The sequence below is a fragment of the Lepus europaeus genome, chromosome 12, assembly GCF_033115175.1.
Source record: "Lepus europaeus isolate LE1 chromosome 12, mLepTim1.pri, whole genome shotgun sequence".
Taxonomy (NCBI): Eukaryota; Metazoa; Chordata; class Mammalia; order Lagomorpha; family Leporidae; genus Lepus; species Lepus europaeus.
The window spans coordinates 22,742,368-22,758,975 of NC_084838.1; the positions used below are offsets into that span (position 1 = coordinate 22,742,368).

The 16,608-nt window shown below is 40.9% G+C and overlaps 1 protein-coding gene across 1 annotated transcript in view; it reads left to right on the forward strand.

The window, feature by feature from the left end:
- The window catches only part of ECPAS (Ecm29 proteasome adaptor and scaffold), a 115,877-nt gene that overhangs the window by 25,813 nt on the left and 73,456 nt on the right, over window positions 1-16,608 (forward strand). Inside the window, exons 3-7 of the mRNA XM_062207765.1 lie at window positions 1,730-1,846; window positions 4,538-4,656; window positions 5,789-5,938; window positions 11,463-11,631; window positions 15,213-15,352. Of these exons, the coding sequence (XP_062063749.1) occupies window positions 1,730-1,846; window positions 4,538-4,656; window positions 5,789-5,938; window positions 11,463-11,631; window positions 15,213-15,352 (695 nt within the window). The remainder of the gene's footprint in view (window positions 1-1,729; window positions 1,847-4,537; window positions 4,657-5,788; window positions 5,939-11,462; window positions 11,632-15,212; window positions 15,353-16,608) is intronic.

Below are 16,608 nucleotides of genomic sequence, written 5' to 3' on the forward strand. Positions count from 1 at the left end.
TTTCCTGAAACTATGCTTGCTCTTCTGTAAATTGGGAATGATGACACACCTCACTGGTGGTTGTGAGAATACAGTACAAAATGCTGGGCACAAGTGCAGAGTACAGTGAAACTACTTGGTAAGTGATGATTATTCTATTACTGTTTTGTCATTCATTTAACAAACATTGGTTAAAGATTTGTTTTTATTCTTAAACACAGTTCACCTATTTCACTGTTGCTCTAAATTCCTTTGAACTTTTGCTGTCACTATTAAACATCCCTACAGCTTTCTTAAATGCTTGCTCTGATGCTAGAGTACACATTTCAGAAGTGGTGGAGGATAGTATAGTTCTGTATATCTCTCCAGGATAACTATCTGTAATTCTTGAGTCTTTCTTAGTTGAGGCTTTCTGAAAATCTGTTCTCAGTGCTCAGTTTACTCTCTTACTGGATAGTCTCTCCATTCGTAAGCCATTCATGTCTTAAGCCTCTTTATCTCTGCTCCCACCCTTGGGAACCGTTGACTTGTCAATTCTTATTTCTGCTCTTTTCCTTTCCTTTGGAAGAGGAAGCTTGTTATTTCATACTTACATTTAGTAGGATCAGATGATGTTCAGAATAAACTAAAAATACCTAGGCAGTTTGCTAGAATTTTTCGTTAATCCAGACCCTGTTTTTTTTTTAAAAAATACATACTTAGAGTATGTGCTAGAAAGACTTCCCATTCATTGGCTTACTCCCCAGATGCTTGCGGTGGCCAGGGCTGGGCCAGACTAAAGCCAGGAGCTGGGAACTCATTCTAGTTCTCATAAGTAGATGGCAGGAACCTAGTTACTGAGCCGTCAATATTGTCTCCCAGGGCCTGCATTAAAGGAAGCTGAAATTAGAGTTGAACCCAGGTACTGTAGTATGGGATGTAGACTTCTTAACTGTTGGGCTAAATGCTTGCCTCTAGATGCTGCTTTTATGACATCTTATCACTCTGGACTTAGCATCAGATGCAGTGTGCTGTGTTCTCTTGGACCCCTCAGTTGGTCCTCTGTGAGATTCGTGTGGTCTCTGAGGCTCAGTGTTCCTGTCTTATTTTCCGTGGAGTTGCCCTTGATCTGGCAGCGGGTGCTTCGGTAAATCCACAGGATCTTGGACCTTTTTGTGGTTCTCATGGTGTGGCAGTCAGTTGTTTTCTGGGGGACTGTGCTGCAGTGTAGGCCCAACTTGGATCTCAACTTTTTTTTTTTTTTAAAAGATTTATTTATTTTAAAGTCAAAGAGAGATCTCTTTCATCAGCTGCTTCGCTCCTCAGGTAGTTTCAATGGCTAGGGCTGGGCCAGGCTGAAGCCAGGAGCCAAGAACTTCTTTCAGGTCTCCCACGTAGGTATTAGGGATCTAAGCACTTGAGGCATCTGCTGCTGCTCTTCCCAGGTCATTAACAGGGAGCTGAATTGGAAGTGGACTAGCTGGGACTCGAACCAGTGCCCATATGGGGTGCTGGTATTGCTAGCCCCTGAATCTCAGCTTTAACCATAAGACATTATAAAAATAAATGTACTAGTAAAACCCTGGTGCCTGGATTCTTGGGTGGTGGCATTTTGGAACAAGGCTCTGATATTGTGTACTCTCTTGCTGGGATGTTGTATTTATGTCCTTTAAAAGAACAAAATATCTACTTACAAAAATAAGTAATATCTGAGAGATGAATTTGTCTTAGGATATGATGGGTAACATCAATTTCTGTCTCTGTATTTTAGGTAATGGAACTGCTAGTCCACCTGAATAAGCGTATAAAAAGCCGCCCCAAAATACAACTCCCAGTAGAAACACTGTTGGTTCAGTACCAGGATCCTGCCGCAGTTTCCTTTGTCACAGTGAGTATTATGTTGGATCATGTTTTTAAAATGATTTTATCTTTCATTTAAAAAAAATTGTATTTCATTTATTTGAAAGTCAGCGACAGATAAAGATTGGGCCAGCCAAAGTGAATCAAAATCTTCCATGTGGGTGGCAGGGACCCAAGTACATGAGCCATCATCTGCTGTCTCCCAGAGAGCACATTAGCAGGAAACTAGAGTCGGGAGTGAAGCTGGTAATGGAACTCAGGCACTCTTTTTTTTAAAAAGATAAATTTAACTTATTTGGAAGATTGACACAGAGAGACAGAGATCTTCCTTCTGCTGGTTCATTCCCCAAATGAGAACAATGGATGGAGTTGGACCAGGCTGAGATCAGGAGCCAGGAACTCTGGGTCTCCCATGTGGGTGATAGCATCCCAAGCAGTCAGACTGTCATCTGCTGCTTTTCCCAGGCACATTAGCAGGGAGTTGGATGGGAAGTGGAGCAGGTGGGACTTGAACTGTGCTCTGATACGGGGTGCTGCACCTCCGACGGTGACTACCCACTGAGCCACAATGCCAGCCCCATCAGGCACTCTTTTCTGGGGTGCAGGTGTCTGAAGTGGTGTCTTAGCCATGAGGCCAAATGTCTATCTTGGAACATTTTTTGACTTATAGTATGTTTTCTTTCTGAAAACATCTGACATTCAATCAGATCTCATCAGTGTATTGGCAAGTTTTTGTGGCACAGCAGGTAAAGCTGCCACCTGCAACTCTGGCTGCTCTACTTTTGATCTAGCGCCCTGTTAATGGCCTGGGAAAAGCAGCAGAAGATGGCCCAACTGTTTGGGTTCCTGCCACCCACATGGGAGACCTGGATGAAGCTCCTGGCTTTGGCCTGGCCCAGAACTAGCTGTTGTGGCCATCTGAGTAACCAGTGGATGGAAGATATCTCTCTGTCTGTCTCTGTCTCTCTCTCTCTCTTTCTCTCTCTAACGCTGAGTTTTAAAGTAAATAAACAAATCTTAAAAAGATACTGTTTTTGCAATCCAGAGAAGAGACTACTTTAAAGGAAATGGTAGGAATGGTGTAATCAATGGCTGTTTACATTGGGCGAAGCGATGATGGCAATATGACTTGGAGATCTGTTGATTTATAATAAAGAATGATTTGATTATTCATAAGAGATTATATGATTTGATTATGAATAGAGAGGAAGAATTATGTTGCATAGGTATGAACAAAGGATAATAGAATAAAGGAATAAAATGGCAAGAAGAGATGTGAAGGCTTGAATTAAAAAAAAACTGTTTCTTGGGCCGGTGCTGTGTATAATAGGCTAAGCCTCCGCCAGCCGTGTCGGCATCCCATATAGGCACTGGTTCATGTCCTGGCTGCCCCCTTCTGATCCATCTCTTTGCTATGGCCTGGGAAAGCAGCAGAAGATGGCCCAAGTCTTTGGGTCCCTCCGTGTGGGAGACCCAGAACAAACTCCTGGCTTTTGGCTTCGGATTGGCCCAGTTCTGGCCGTTGCAACCATCTGCGGAGTAAACTAGCAGATGGAAGACCTTTCTCTCTGTCTCTCCTTTGCTCTGTAACTCTGTGTCTCAAATAAATAAAATCTTTAAAAAAAAAAAAATCAAAACCAAAAACCCTGTTTCTGATGTATGTATTCAGAGGGATAATCCTTTGAAATAAATCTGAAGATGCAATAGATCTCTTTTCCTGATGGTTCCTGGTATTGAGGCCCAGTCTATGAATCTGAACATCAGGAGGCACAGACATTTTGGAGCCACTTACTTATTGGTCCAGACATTTCATCTGTGACCATTCTGGATGCATAGCTCCATCATACATGTTCCTGTCAGTAGGCAGGTAGAAAACCACGTGCCAATGAAAATGCCAGATAGAATGTCTTTAAATAAGTAATCTTATGGAGCTTGTTTGTATTGCTGGAGAATCCTTGGAAGAGCAAATTTTTATCTTATGGGTAAATCCAGATAGTGTCTTTATGGATTTGCTTAAAATGTGACATTCACATACATTATAGAGGTAGAAACACCCATAGCACCAGCTTCCCTTGTTTTTTCATCCATTGGTGATGCAATATTATAGGTGATTTTAGTAACTGATCAGTTGGGAAGTGACTAACCAGTGCTTAGGATTTGTTAACATATGGTCTTCTAGCTTGTAAAGATTAACACAGCAAATTGGGAGATCTGATGCCAGTGTGCTGTCCAGTGGAGGATGGCCCAAGTGGTTGGGCCCTGCACCCCATGGGAGACCTGGCTCCTGCCTTCGGATCAGCGCGGTGTGCCGGCTGCAGTGCGTCGGCCGCGGCGGCCATTGGAGGGTGAATCAACGGCAAAGGAAGACCTTTCTCTCTGTCTCTCTCTCTCTCTCTGTCCACTCTGCCTGTCAAAAAAAAAAAAAAAAAAAAAAAGATTTAAATGATCATTTTTCCTTCTCGGTGATAAGTAGTAGTCTATGACTCTAGGTCATGTTTCCTCACATACCCACCCTAAGCATTTGGAATACTTGGGACTGGAACTCTTCCTCTAAGATGTAGTAGTTGGTGAAACTGTGATAAACTTGTGGAAAGAGGATGATTCATATTTGTGATTCTTTTTGTTGTAACTATAACTCCCTAGGTTATTGACCACATGTTTTTGTTGAAATCATAGAATATTTCCTTCAGACTCACATACTTCTCTCTTGTTGTATTAGAATTTTACTATAATTTATGTTAAGATGGGCTATCCTCGCTTACCAGTGGAGAAACAATGTGAACTGGCCCCTACGCTTCTTACTGCCATGGAAGGGAAGCCGCAGCCCCAGCAGGATAGGTATGGTTTCCCCAGTTACCTTACTGCTCTCCTGCAGAGTCAACAGCTGCTTGGCAAATACACAGCCATACATTTGCTTTTGCTTGGGCAAATGGGCAGGCTTGAGCTCTTTCAGCTGGTAAATAATTCAGCTTTCTATGCAACTTCAGAGTCACTGTTTCTTTAATACTATTACAGAATTTCTTCATATGAATATCGAAAAATGAGCTGAACGAACAACCGTTTCTAAATTGAATGCGTTTGTCGCTTGGTTATTGTGAAGCAGTTAAGCTTCTATGATTGCAAAAATTGTAGTTGAAATCCTTTGTAACAGAACATTTCCATGTTGGAGAACATAAAGCTGCAGGGCAGTGCTCTGAAGGAACAGAGCCTGTTTGTGTTGGTGTGGGGATTGGGGAGGTGGCCGGCTTTCCATAGCATCGTTTGTTTCTGGCCTTATCCCCAAGTTCTGGGTGTGAGTCCTGTCGTAGAATCATTACGAAGAGTGCAAAATTGTGGAAGAAAGATGGATTTTAATAATATTTTCAGTTCACTTTTTACAGCATATTTATGTTAAGAGAAAAACTATACCACACCACAGTTTTTAAGTTTAATTTATAAGTTAAAAACTTTACACTGTTTGAAATTGTTTTCTTGTGTTTTAAGATATCAAAAAATGTTATTGAAAGAAGGAATTATTGAAGCTATGTTACTTAAATTTACACGTGGAAATTTTACTATTCAGAATATTGGTAGTTTAACTTTGACTTTTTTAAGGTTTAGAAAAATGTCATTTTAATTGGATGCAAAAGAAAAAAATTATTGAAAGGGAATGTTGTTAGTTGAACTTTGTCTAAGATCTATTATTAAATCTCTTCAGATGTTAAGCTTGGATCCAGTTTAGATACATTTCTTCTAGATGTTCTTAGTGATGAGCTAGATTGGCTAAATGCCAGTTGTCACTCAGTGTATAATGAGCTCTCAAAAACAAAGGTATCTGCGAATGTCCCTAGATTAGGGCTTTGGACCTTAGTGTAGTGTTGAAAATGAATGACTCGCTGCCAATTAGTGTTTTGTGATTTTTGTTCTGTCATTTGGATGTATAAAAACTTTGTTTTTTACGTAGTTGCAATAAATGTAATTGTTTTTTCAGCTTAATGCATCTTTTAATACCAACCCTTTTTCACATGAAATACCCTGTTGAATCGTCAAAATCAGCTTCTCCGTTTAATCTTGCTGAGAAACCAAAGACTGTGCAGCTGCTTTTGGACTTCATGCTAGATGTCCTTCTGATGCCTTATGGGTGAGTTGAAAGATAAAGACGGAACCATGTATCCTTGTCTTGACCGCTCTGTTGATGTGGAGTTAAGTGCTGTTTCAAAGGAGTCAGCTCTCACTTGTAAATGGATGCATCTCAGAATTTCTACTGTGGATCCGCCTTCTAAATTCCTATTTCCCTGGTTATTTTCCGTATGGATGCCCAGCTGCTCTGGCGATTTCAGACTCGGCTGTCCGTGCTGAAAGCTGTCTTTTCACATAAAAATAGTTTTACTTTTTTTTTTTTTAACTAAATTTTAAAGTAATCAGATTATTAAAACTATAGTAGTATAACATTCTTAACTATTTGTTTGACAAAGTATAAAATAGAGTTTTACAAAACTATATTTGCAGCGATACTGATTCAGGTATTTCTTTTTTTTTTTTTTTAAATTTTGGCTCCTACCTATAAGAGAGAACATATAGTACTTTTCGATGTATTCTGTATATTAATCCTTTGTCAGATAGTTTTGCTTTTGTTTGTGCTTTGGGGGTTTTGTCCAGGAATTTATCCCTACGCCAATGTCTTGGAGTGTTTCTCCTGTTTTCTTCCAGTAACTTTATAGTCTCAGGTCCTAAATTTGAGTTGATTTTTATAGATAAGGTAAGAGGTATGGATCTAATTTCATTCTTCTACATAGATACATCCAGTTTTTCCACTGTGCGGTCTGAGCACTTTTATCAAAAATCAATTGGCTGTATTTACGTGAATTAATTAGTGTTTTTTATGCTGGTACCATACCATAATTTCTGTAGCTTTGTAGTATGCTTTGAAGTCAGGTGTTAACGATGCCTCCAGCTTGGTTTTTCTTATTCAGGATCACCTTGGCTATTCTAGGTCTTTTATGATTCTATATGAATTTTAGAATTTTTTTTGTAATTCTGGATGGAATAGCATTAGAATTTTGATAGGGATTCCACAGAATCTGTGGATTGCTTTAGGTAGTATAGACTTTTTTTTTAATGACTTGTTCATTTTTTTGAAAGGTAGGGTTACAGAGAGAGGGAGAGACTGAAAGAGACAGATCTTCCATCTGCTGGTTCACTCCCCAAGTGGCCACAACGGCCAGAACTGTGCCAGGCTGAAGCCAGGAGCCTCTTCTGAGTCTCCCACGTTGGTGAAGGGGCCCAAGCACTTGGATTATCCTCCACTGTTTCCCAGGTGCATTAGAAGGGCGCTGGTTCAGATGTGGAGCAGCTGGGACTCAAACCAGCTCCATGGGATGCTGGCACTGTGGGTGGTGGCTTAATCAGCTATGTCACAGCACTGGCCCCTCCTGATTTTTGGACAGGCAGAGTGGACAGTGAGAGAGAGAGAGACAGAGAGAAAGGTCTTCCTTTGCCGTTGGTTCACCCTGCTAGGTGGAGCCTGTTGAGCCACGGCACCGGCCTCCCTCCTGATTTTTTTAAAACACAGATTTTACCAGATCTCACCAAAATCCCTGGGTTCTCATTTTCCAATATGTGTCTTTGCCTTTTTATCAAACTTTTTATTTTTTATTTTTATTTTTATTTTTTTGACAGGCAGAGTGGATAGTGAGAGAGAGACAGAGAGAAAGGTCTTCCTTTGCCGTTGGTTCACCCTCCAATGGCCGCTGCGGCCGGTGCATCGTGCTGATCCGAAGCTAGGAGCCAGGTGCTTCTCCTGGTCTCCCATGGGGTGCAGGGCCCAAGGACTTGGGCCATCCTCCACTGTACTCCCAGGCCATAGCAGAGAGCTGGCCTGGAAGAGGGGCAACCGGGATAGAATCCGGCACCCCGACCGGGACTAGAACCCGGTGTGCCGGTGCCGCAAGGCGGAGGATTAGCCTGTTGAGCCACGGCGCCGGCCCAAACTTTTTATTTTTTAAAGATTTATTTATTTAGAAAGAGTTAGAGAGGTCTTCAGTCTGCTGGTTTACTCCCCAGATGGCTGCAAAGGCCAGCGCTGGGCCAGGCTGATGCCAGAAGCCAGGAGCTTCACCTTGGCCTCCCATGTGGTTGGTGGGGATCCAAACATTGGGGCCATCGTCTGCTGCATTTCTCAGGTGCATTAGCAGGGAGCTGTTTCCGAAGTGAAGCAGCTTGGGCATGAACTGTTGTCCATAGGGGATACCGGTGTTGCAGATGGTGGCTTCACTCACTATGCCACAGTGCTGGCCCCAGCCTTTATCTTTCAGGAGAATACGATTCCCTCTGCTTAGAGTGCTTCTCTATCAAAAAGAAATACAGAAATACCAAAAGACAACAACAAAAAACTGCTTTGAGAATGCACCTCAGACTTACTTAGGTAGAAACTATTTCTGACATAAAATTTCTTGCCCTTGGCAGATATGATTTGACTGCTTTCCATGTCCTTATAACATTGAAATCTTAGCTTGGCTACTTTGTGTGTTTATTGCATTACTGACATTTCTGTCGTCTGATGGATTTTGAACCTCTTGTAGACAATACCTATTTTATTTAGCTTTTGTCCTTGGCACAGGGCCCGGGTTGTGATCTGTTTCTAGCCTGCTCACTTTGTCCTCTGCCAGAATAGTTCTTTTGAAATTCTCCTTTCATCAGGTTTCTTGCCTGATAACCAGTTCATGATAAGCTCTACATGCAGGGCTCCAAATTATCTGCTCTGCAGTCCAGAAATAAGAGAGTTCATTCTTATGCTTCCTTTCTCTTACAGTTTGCTTTCCTCGGTCTGTCTTGTTTGGGGGCTTTTGAACGCTGTATTCACTCCTACTACTTTGGTCATATCATTTCTTATATCCCTGTGATTTCTTTGCTTCTGATGTCATGGCAGATGCTATTGTATGTATTGTGTTGTCTCAACTTGCTCCAGATAGCACATACCAGACTTATACCTTGTATTTCTTTTTTTCTTAAAAGATTTTATTTATTTGAAAGAGAGAGACAGAGAGAGATCTTCCATGTGCTGGTTCACTTCCCAAATGGTTGCAGTGGCTGGGGCTGGGCCATACTGAAGCCAGGAGCCAGGAACTTCTTCCAGATCTCCCACATGGGTGCAGGGGCCAAAGCACCTGGGCCATCTTCCACTGCTTTCCCAGGCACATTAGCAGGGTGCTGGATCGGAAACAGAACAGCTGAGACTGAAACTGGCTCCTATTTGGGGTGCCGGCTTTGCAGGTGGTGGCTTAACCTGCTTTGCCACCGCGCCGGACCCCGCCTTATATTTCTTGTATTTAGGATGATGTTTTGTAGTGTTAGCTGTTCAGTACTTAGTAATCAAGCTAATGCCATTAATCTTCATATTTCTTAGAAATAAATGGAAGCTTCCTTTTACATATGTTAAATCAGGCAGCTAGCATTGCCAGATGATGATGGCTTTGGGAAATATGAGAGTACTTTGAAGAGTTCATGGAAAAATGGGAGTGAGTGTTTAGCTTAGTGGTTCAGACACTCAGGTAGTACTTGGGTTCAGTCCCAGCTCTGACTCCTGACTCAGCCTCTTGCTAAGGTAGATCTGGGGATGGTGGTGACAGCTCAGGTAATTGGGTTCCTGCCGCCCATATAGGAGACCTGGGTTGAGTGCTCAACCCCTGGCTTTATCCCTAGCCCAGCCCTGTCCATTGTGGGTGTTTGGAGAGTGAACTGATAGATGGGAGCATTTCACTTTCTCCTTCTCTCCCTCTACTTCTCTCTCTCTCATTCTCTCCCCTTCCCTCCTCCTTTCTCTCTCTCTCTTTCCTCTCAAATTTAAAAAAAAGAACTTGAAAAATGGAGGTAAAAGATAAGTTTATTTTGGTGCATTGTTTGAAATTCATAGTTTTTTTTCATACTGCACATTTTCCATGAACTTTTTGAAGATTCCAGGTAAACCTTGAATTCCAAATTTAAGAACATAATCCACTGCTTCCTCACATTTTTCTTAACAGTGAGCACTTACCTTATTATAGATAAATATTAAAGTGGTTCTTCAGTGGGTTTTTAAAGAAAATAGATACATTTTTTTAAAGATTTATTTATTTACTTGAAAGAATTACACAGAGGAGAGGCAGAGAGAGAGAGAGACACACACACACACACACACAGGTCTTCCATCGATGGTTCACTCTCCAGTTGACCACAACGGCTGGAGCTGCGCTGATCCGAAGCCAGGAGTCAGGAGCTTCTTCCGGGTCTCCCACGTGGGTGCAGGGGCTGGGCCATCTTCTACTGCCTTCCCAGACCATCAGCAGAGAGCTGGATAGGAAGTGGAGCAGCCAGGATTCGAACTGGTGCCCATATGGGATGCTGGCACTGCAGGTGGCGGCTTTACCTGCTATGCCACAGTGCCGGCTCCAAAAATAGATAAATTTAAGAAAATAGATAAATTGAATGAATATGGGATGTAAGTAATATAGAATAATTCATATGCTATCTGGTTCCGAGTGTTTTCTTTAACTTGTATCATAGTGAGTATTTTATTTTAATAATCAGTATGATAATGAAAGTTTCAGGATAGGATTTTAGAGTTTGAAAGGATTTGAATTTATGTAAAAATTTGATTTTGTACATGAGAAAATACCAATTTAATTGGATCAATATGAAATCATTAGAATTTTAATTTCTACTTATGCTAAAAAAGAAATGATAAATCAGTAATGAGGCTCCGCAAAGGACTTTTGAATATATAGTGGGAAAAGCTAATTCTCTTGTGACTTTTTCTCCTTGGTTCCCTTTTGATATTTTTATTTTGGGGACATTATGTGCTTGTGTGGTTTAAAAGTTCCGGGTGTGTGTGTAGGGGGGACGGGGCTGTGGTACAATGGGTTAAGCTACCATTTGCAGTGCTGGTATCCCGTATGGGTGCTGGTTCAAATCCCAGCTGCTCTACTTCGGATACAGCTCCCTGTTGATGTGCCTGGGAAAGCAGCAGAAGATTGCCAAAGTGCCTGGGCCCCTGTGCCCATGTGGGAAACCCAGAAGAAGCTCCTGGCTTTGGATGGGCCCGGTTCCAGCCATTGTAGCCATTTGGGGCGTGAACCGGCAGATTGGAGACCTCTCCCTGTGTCTTTCTCTGTAACTCTGCCTTTCAAATAAATAATTTTTTTTTAAAAGAAAGTTCCAGTGGGTTTTCTACTATAAAGAGTTCAAGAAGAATTGAATTACATCTTAGTAGAAATGAGAATGGTCATAACAGTGTGCTCTTGGGTATAGAGTGTTGCGTCCTCACCACTTGTCCCAGTCAGCAAACGTTTCTCTGTATTTGTCAATTGTCAGTTAAAAGCTCAGAATGTGGTAGGTCCATGGTGGCTCTCACAGGGCAATGGTTTATCGATTGAGGGTGAACAAAATGTTTTTCTTCGTTGCTGGTAACTGTTGTAATTTGTTTATAACCACATTGAGTGATATACTGTTCTGGTTAATTTGCAGAAGATGTAGGTTCTTAATTAGCAACCTTGAATTTTTCTTTATGATGAAGTTATTTCAAATATTTATTTTTCTAGAAAAATACTGCAGGAGGACAGTATATGATTGAATTTTATGTGTAAATGCAGTTGCTTTTGTAGAGAGTTAAAGATGTATTTCCTTTCCAGATATGTGTTAAATGAATCCCAGAGCCGCCAAAATTCATCTTCTGCACAGGGTTCTTCTTCAAATAGTGGGGGAGGTGCTGGAATTCCACAGCCTCCCCCAGGAATGAGCTTTTATGCAGCTAAGCGAGTTATTGGTGATAACCCCTGGACACCTGAACAGTTGGAACAGGTATGTGACACTGTTTGCTCTGGATCCTGTACACGTGCCCCTGTGCAGTCCATGGAAGCATGTGCAACGTAATTCCAGTGTATCTGGTCTCGAGTGAAGTATGCTGTTGGAAAGGAGCAGTTGATGTAATGTGCTCGTCTTCTGTTAGTTATTTGTTAGAGCCCCAGGGAAAGGGAGGAGTGGGAAGTGCTCTGTAGCTTCTCTGGGATTGCTTATGTATTTCAAGTATAAAACACAACCTCCTTACGAGTTGAGTATATTTAACTTCTGTTGTCTTAGTTTTCAGTTATAGGTTTGATAGTCACCTAGCTCCTTGGGTGCAGTAAAAGTGAAAATGTGGGGGAAAAGCATGACCCCCTTTTATATTTCTTCCCGGGAATTTAAAAATTGGCATTAAGCATTTTATTCTGGATTTAAACAGGACACAGATGTTCTCTGAGCAGCTTTTAAAAATGACTGGTGCTCTACACACAGAAGGTGCCTCAGTGTGTCTGTGTCGTCAGGCACCTCAGGGAAGAACAGATGAGATCAGTATGTAATTATTTTGGAATTCAAGCAACGTGGGTTAGTCCTCTAATCCTTCCTTCATCTCCATGGCAGTCTAAATGGTTTGATCCTTTTCTTTTTGGGAATGTAAGTGATCGTTGATCAAAAGAATGTTCCCAGGAGAGGGAAAAAAAGATGAGTGGGACATTCTTGCTACCTACAAATTGGTAGAATGTTTTATTCAGTAAGAGGTATGATTGATTAGATTTACCTCTTCATGTTTTATAGGTCTTTATTTTTTTTCCTCTTTAAACTATGATGCAAGTAAGAAAGGTAAATAGTAACAGAAGCTACTCTTTATTGAGTGTGATCTGTGTGACAGGCACTGTACTAATACTTGGAATACATTATCTCATTTAATCCTCACAGCTGCCCAATGGGGTGTAGAAGTTTGTTCCTTCTATTTTCTAAAAGGCACTGTGGTTTTGAGATTCATCCAGGTCAAGGTTCTAGGACCAGGCTTTGAACCTAGGACTGTCTGAGGGCGGGATCTGTAATTGTTGGAGAAGAGTAGTTAATACTGAATTGTAACTTTATTTTGTTCATTATTTGCTAATTGTAAGGGCCTCTGTACATGTTAGTTTCATAGTCTAGTTAAAATGAATAGTTTAGTTTCAAGACTGAAAGCTTTTTTTTTTTTTTTTTAAAGATTTGTTTATTTATTTGAAAGGCAGAGTTACAGAGAAAGAGAGAGAGAGGCAAAGACAGAGAAATCTATCTGCTGGTTCACTCTGAAACTGGCTGCAGCTGCTGGAGCTGAGCTGATCTGAAGTCAGGAGCCAGGAACTGCTTTTGGGTCTCCCCTGTGGTTGCAGGGGCCCAAGCTCTTGGTCCATCTTTTGCTGCTTCTCCCCAGCGCATAAGCAGGGAGCTGGATGGGAAGTGTAGAGCAGCCGGGACTGGAACCGGCCTGCATGTGGGATGCCAGTGCCACAGGTGGTGGCTTTACCTGCTGTGCCACAAGGCCAGTACCTCTTAATTTTTAAATATGTCTTGTTTTATACTTTTTTCTTCCAAGTAAAGCAGTTTTTTTTCTAATTATAAGCTTAATCGTAATGATTCAAATAGTCAGGAGTGGTATAAAGATTAAAAATCATGTTGTCCTAGTTTATCATTCATCTACAAGTTGTTCTCTGTGTGTAATAGTTTTACATAATGCATTTTTTACTTATATGTCATTTGTAGCTTTTTCCCATTTAACCAGTACTTCAGGTTTTGAGAAAATGTCCTCCTTTTTTAAATGTTTATAAAAAATTTAGTTACATGTAATATATTTAACCAAGGCTTCTAATGAGGGTCTTCTGTATAATTTTTAGCCTTTTTAATAATATCTGTGTATTCAACTTGTGTAATTGTCCTTTTCATGGCTTATGTAAATGTGTGAGTCTTTTTCTATTTTTTTTTTTTTTGACAGGCAGAGTTAGAGACAGAGAGAAAGGTCTTCCTTCTGTTGGTTCACCCCCCAAATGGCCGCTACGGCCGGCGCGCTGCACCGATCTGAAGCCAGGAGCCAGGTGCCTCCTCCTGGTCTCCCATGCGGGTGCAGGGCCCAAGCACTTGGGCCATCCTCCACTGCCCTCCCGGGCCACAGCAGAGAGCTGGACTGGAAGAGGAGCAACCAGGAGAGAACCGGTGCCCCAACCGGGACTAGAACCTGGGGTGCCAGTGCCACAGGCAAAGGATTAGCCTAGTGAGCCACGGCGCTGGCCTTCTATTGTTTTTAATACAGCAAGTTGTGTTGAGCAGGAGAGGGAAGGCAGGCCTTTATATGATCTGTTACGCCTTTTTAAATTGCATCTTTCTTATTTAGTAATTGTCAACTTTATTGTTCCTAATTAATATATGTCAGAACTGTGATGTAACTGATTAAGATGCAGATATTGTTTTTCTTTTCAGGTGTATTATCCTCATTAGAGTAGCTTGTAGTGAAATTTGTAGCCTCTGTCTATTGCATAAAGATAAACTGGTTCTCTCTTGGTCTTTGCTTCATTTTGGCTGGTTAGATTGAATACTGTTTGATTGGAATTTCACTTGCCTTGTGTAGAGTACACTTGAAATCATACTCTTTTTGTTTTTAATAGCTAAGAATAAAGAGGGTGTGGGTGGGAGGAAAGTTTTGGGAGGGGGAAGCCATTGTAACCCATAAGCTGTACTTTGGAAATTTATATTCATTAAATAAAAGTTTAATTAAAAAAAAAAGAATAAAGAGGGCAATAATTTCAGTGTTAATGGTAGAGTGAAACTCCATGGAATATGAGTAGTTTTTTCTTTGAAGTTTTATAAAAATCCTTGGTGCAACCTTATTATTTTTTTTTAAGATTTTTATTTATTTATCTGAGAGGTAGAGTTACAGATAGTGAGAGGGAGAGACAGAGAGGTCTTCCTTCCACTTGTTCATTCCCTAAATGGCTGCAACAACTGTGCCGATCCGAAGCCAGGAGCCAGGAGCTTCTTCCAGGTCTCCCACGCGGGTGCAGGGGCCCAAGCACTTGGGCCATCTTCCACTGCTTTCCCAGGTAGGAGAGAGCTAGATTGGAAGAGGAGCAGCCAGGACTAGAACCGGTGTCCATGTGGGATTCTGGCACCACAGGCAGAGGATTAGCCTACTGTGCCACAGTGCCAGCCCTAGTGCAGCCTTATTCTTAATGTACTACCCTGGAGGCCCTGGAGTCCGACTTTAAGGCTTCATCATTCAGGAGGCTGTCTAACTCCGTATCATAATAGTTTTGGATCAGAGAGACTTGGGTTTGAATCCTGCCTTCATCACTTAGTGTGTGCCTTCATCATTTAAGTCTCTGTTTCCTCATCTGAAAAATGGGTATGATAATATCTGTATCATAGATTGTGAGGGTTAAATAAAATAACAAACATGAATGGTTGTTCCAGTCCCTGGCACATTGTAAGCCTCAATAGGAGTTGCTGCTGCTATTACTATGAATGCTTGGTTTTTGACCACATTGATGTGTTAAACAGCGCATTTAGACTGTACTTTGTTTCCTTGACCATTCTTTTTCCTTCCCTTCATTTATCAACAGTGCAAATTGGGCATAGTGAAATTTATAGAAGCCGAACAGGTACCTGAACTTGAAGCTGTTCTCCACCTGGTGATTGCTTCTAGTGACACACGCCACAGTGTGGCAACAGCAGCGGATCTGGAATTGAAAAGCAAGCAAAGGTAACTGCTTTCCAGTTAAGCTTTCATAATTGGAAGGGCCGGGTTTCTAACAGCTTACCCAGCCAACGTTTGTACATTTAGGACCTTCTGTAACAATGAGATACTCCATTTAGAAGTTTAGGAAATGTACCTAGTTTGTCATATATAAAGTTGATAACAGATTTCTGTGTAAGCTGAGGAAGAAAAACTGTTGGCAAATGCGGTTTAAAGCTGGAATAGGTTAGGAATGTCATCATAAGAAATGAGACTTTGGTTAGGTAAATATTTTAAAAACTGATGTTTAGAAAAATGTCTCATTGAAGAAGTTGATCATTTTTGATTCTTCCTTTGAGATTTTTTAAAAAATTGTTTTGAGATTGCTTTTAATAGAGATATGTATATATTGTGGTTAATTTAAAATTAGATTTGTAAAAAGAGTTACTGAATAGATTCACATAGGATCAATACAGTCAGTTAACAGACATGTAGGAAATATTCTATATAAGATATGAAAACAGTGAAAGATAAACACTGGGATACTAATTTGTATCCATTGGTAAATAAAATTGTGTAAGTAGTTGACTAATTGATTTACATCTCTGGTGAAACTGCTACTCCTGGACCCTGTTGATTGGTATTATAGATTGAAATAATTTTTGGAAGGCAGTTTGCAGTAAATAATGAAATAAAAATATTTGTAACCTTTTATTTAAGTTTCTTGGGAAGGGTGGGAGTTGGGGTGCAGCAGGTGTCGTGCTGCTTTGGATGCTCGCATCTCCTGAGTGCCTTTTTGAGTCCTGGCTACGCAGCTTCTGATCCAGCTTCCTGCTGGAAGGTAGAGGATGAAGGGCTGATGGCCCAAGTAGTTGGATCCTTGCCACCCGTTTGGGAGACCCTGGTGGAGTTCTAGGCTCCTAGGTTCAGCCTGGCTCAACCTTGCTGTTGTGGGCATTTGGGAGAGGTAAGCCAGGGGATGGAAAAGCTCTTTCTGTCTTTCTTACTCTCTCTCTCATTCTGTCTTTCAAATAAATAAATAGATAAAATAAATAAATCTTAAAAACAATAGATCTGGTAATTTACCCTGAAGAAATCCTTTGAAAGAAAAAAAAGATTTTATTTAGGAAATGTTATATATTTATTCATTATATCGTTTCTTAAAATTGTTAAAAGGTGGAAAGAAATTCAGTTTTCCATGATGGGGATATAGTTAAGTTAGTTACTGTATGTATCATTATGGAATGCTATCTGTTAAAATAATTAAAAAATGGTATAACAGC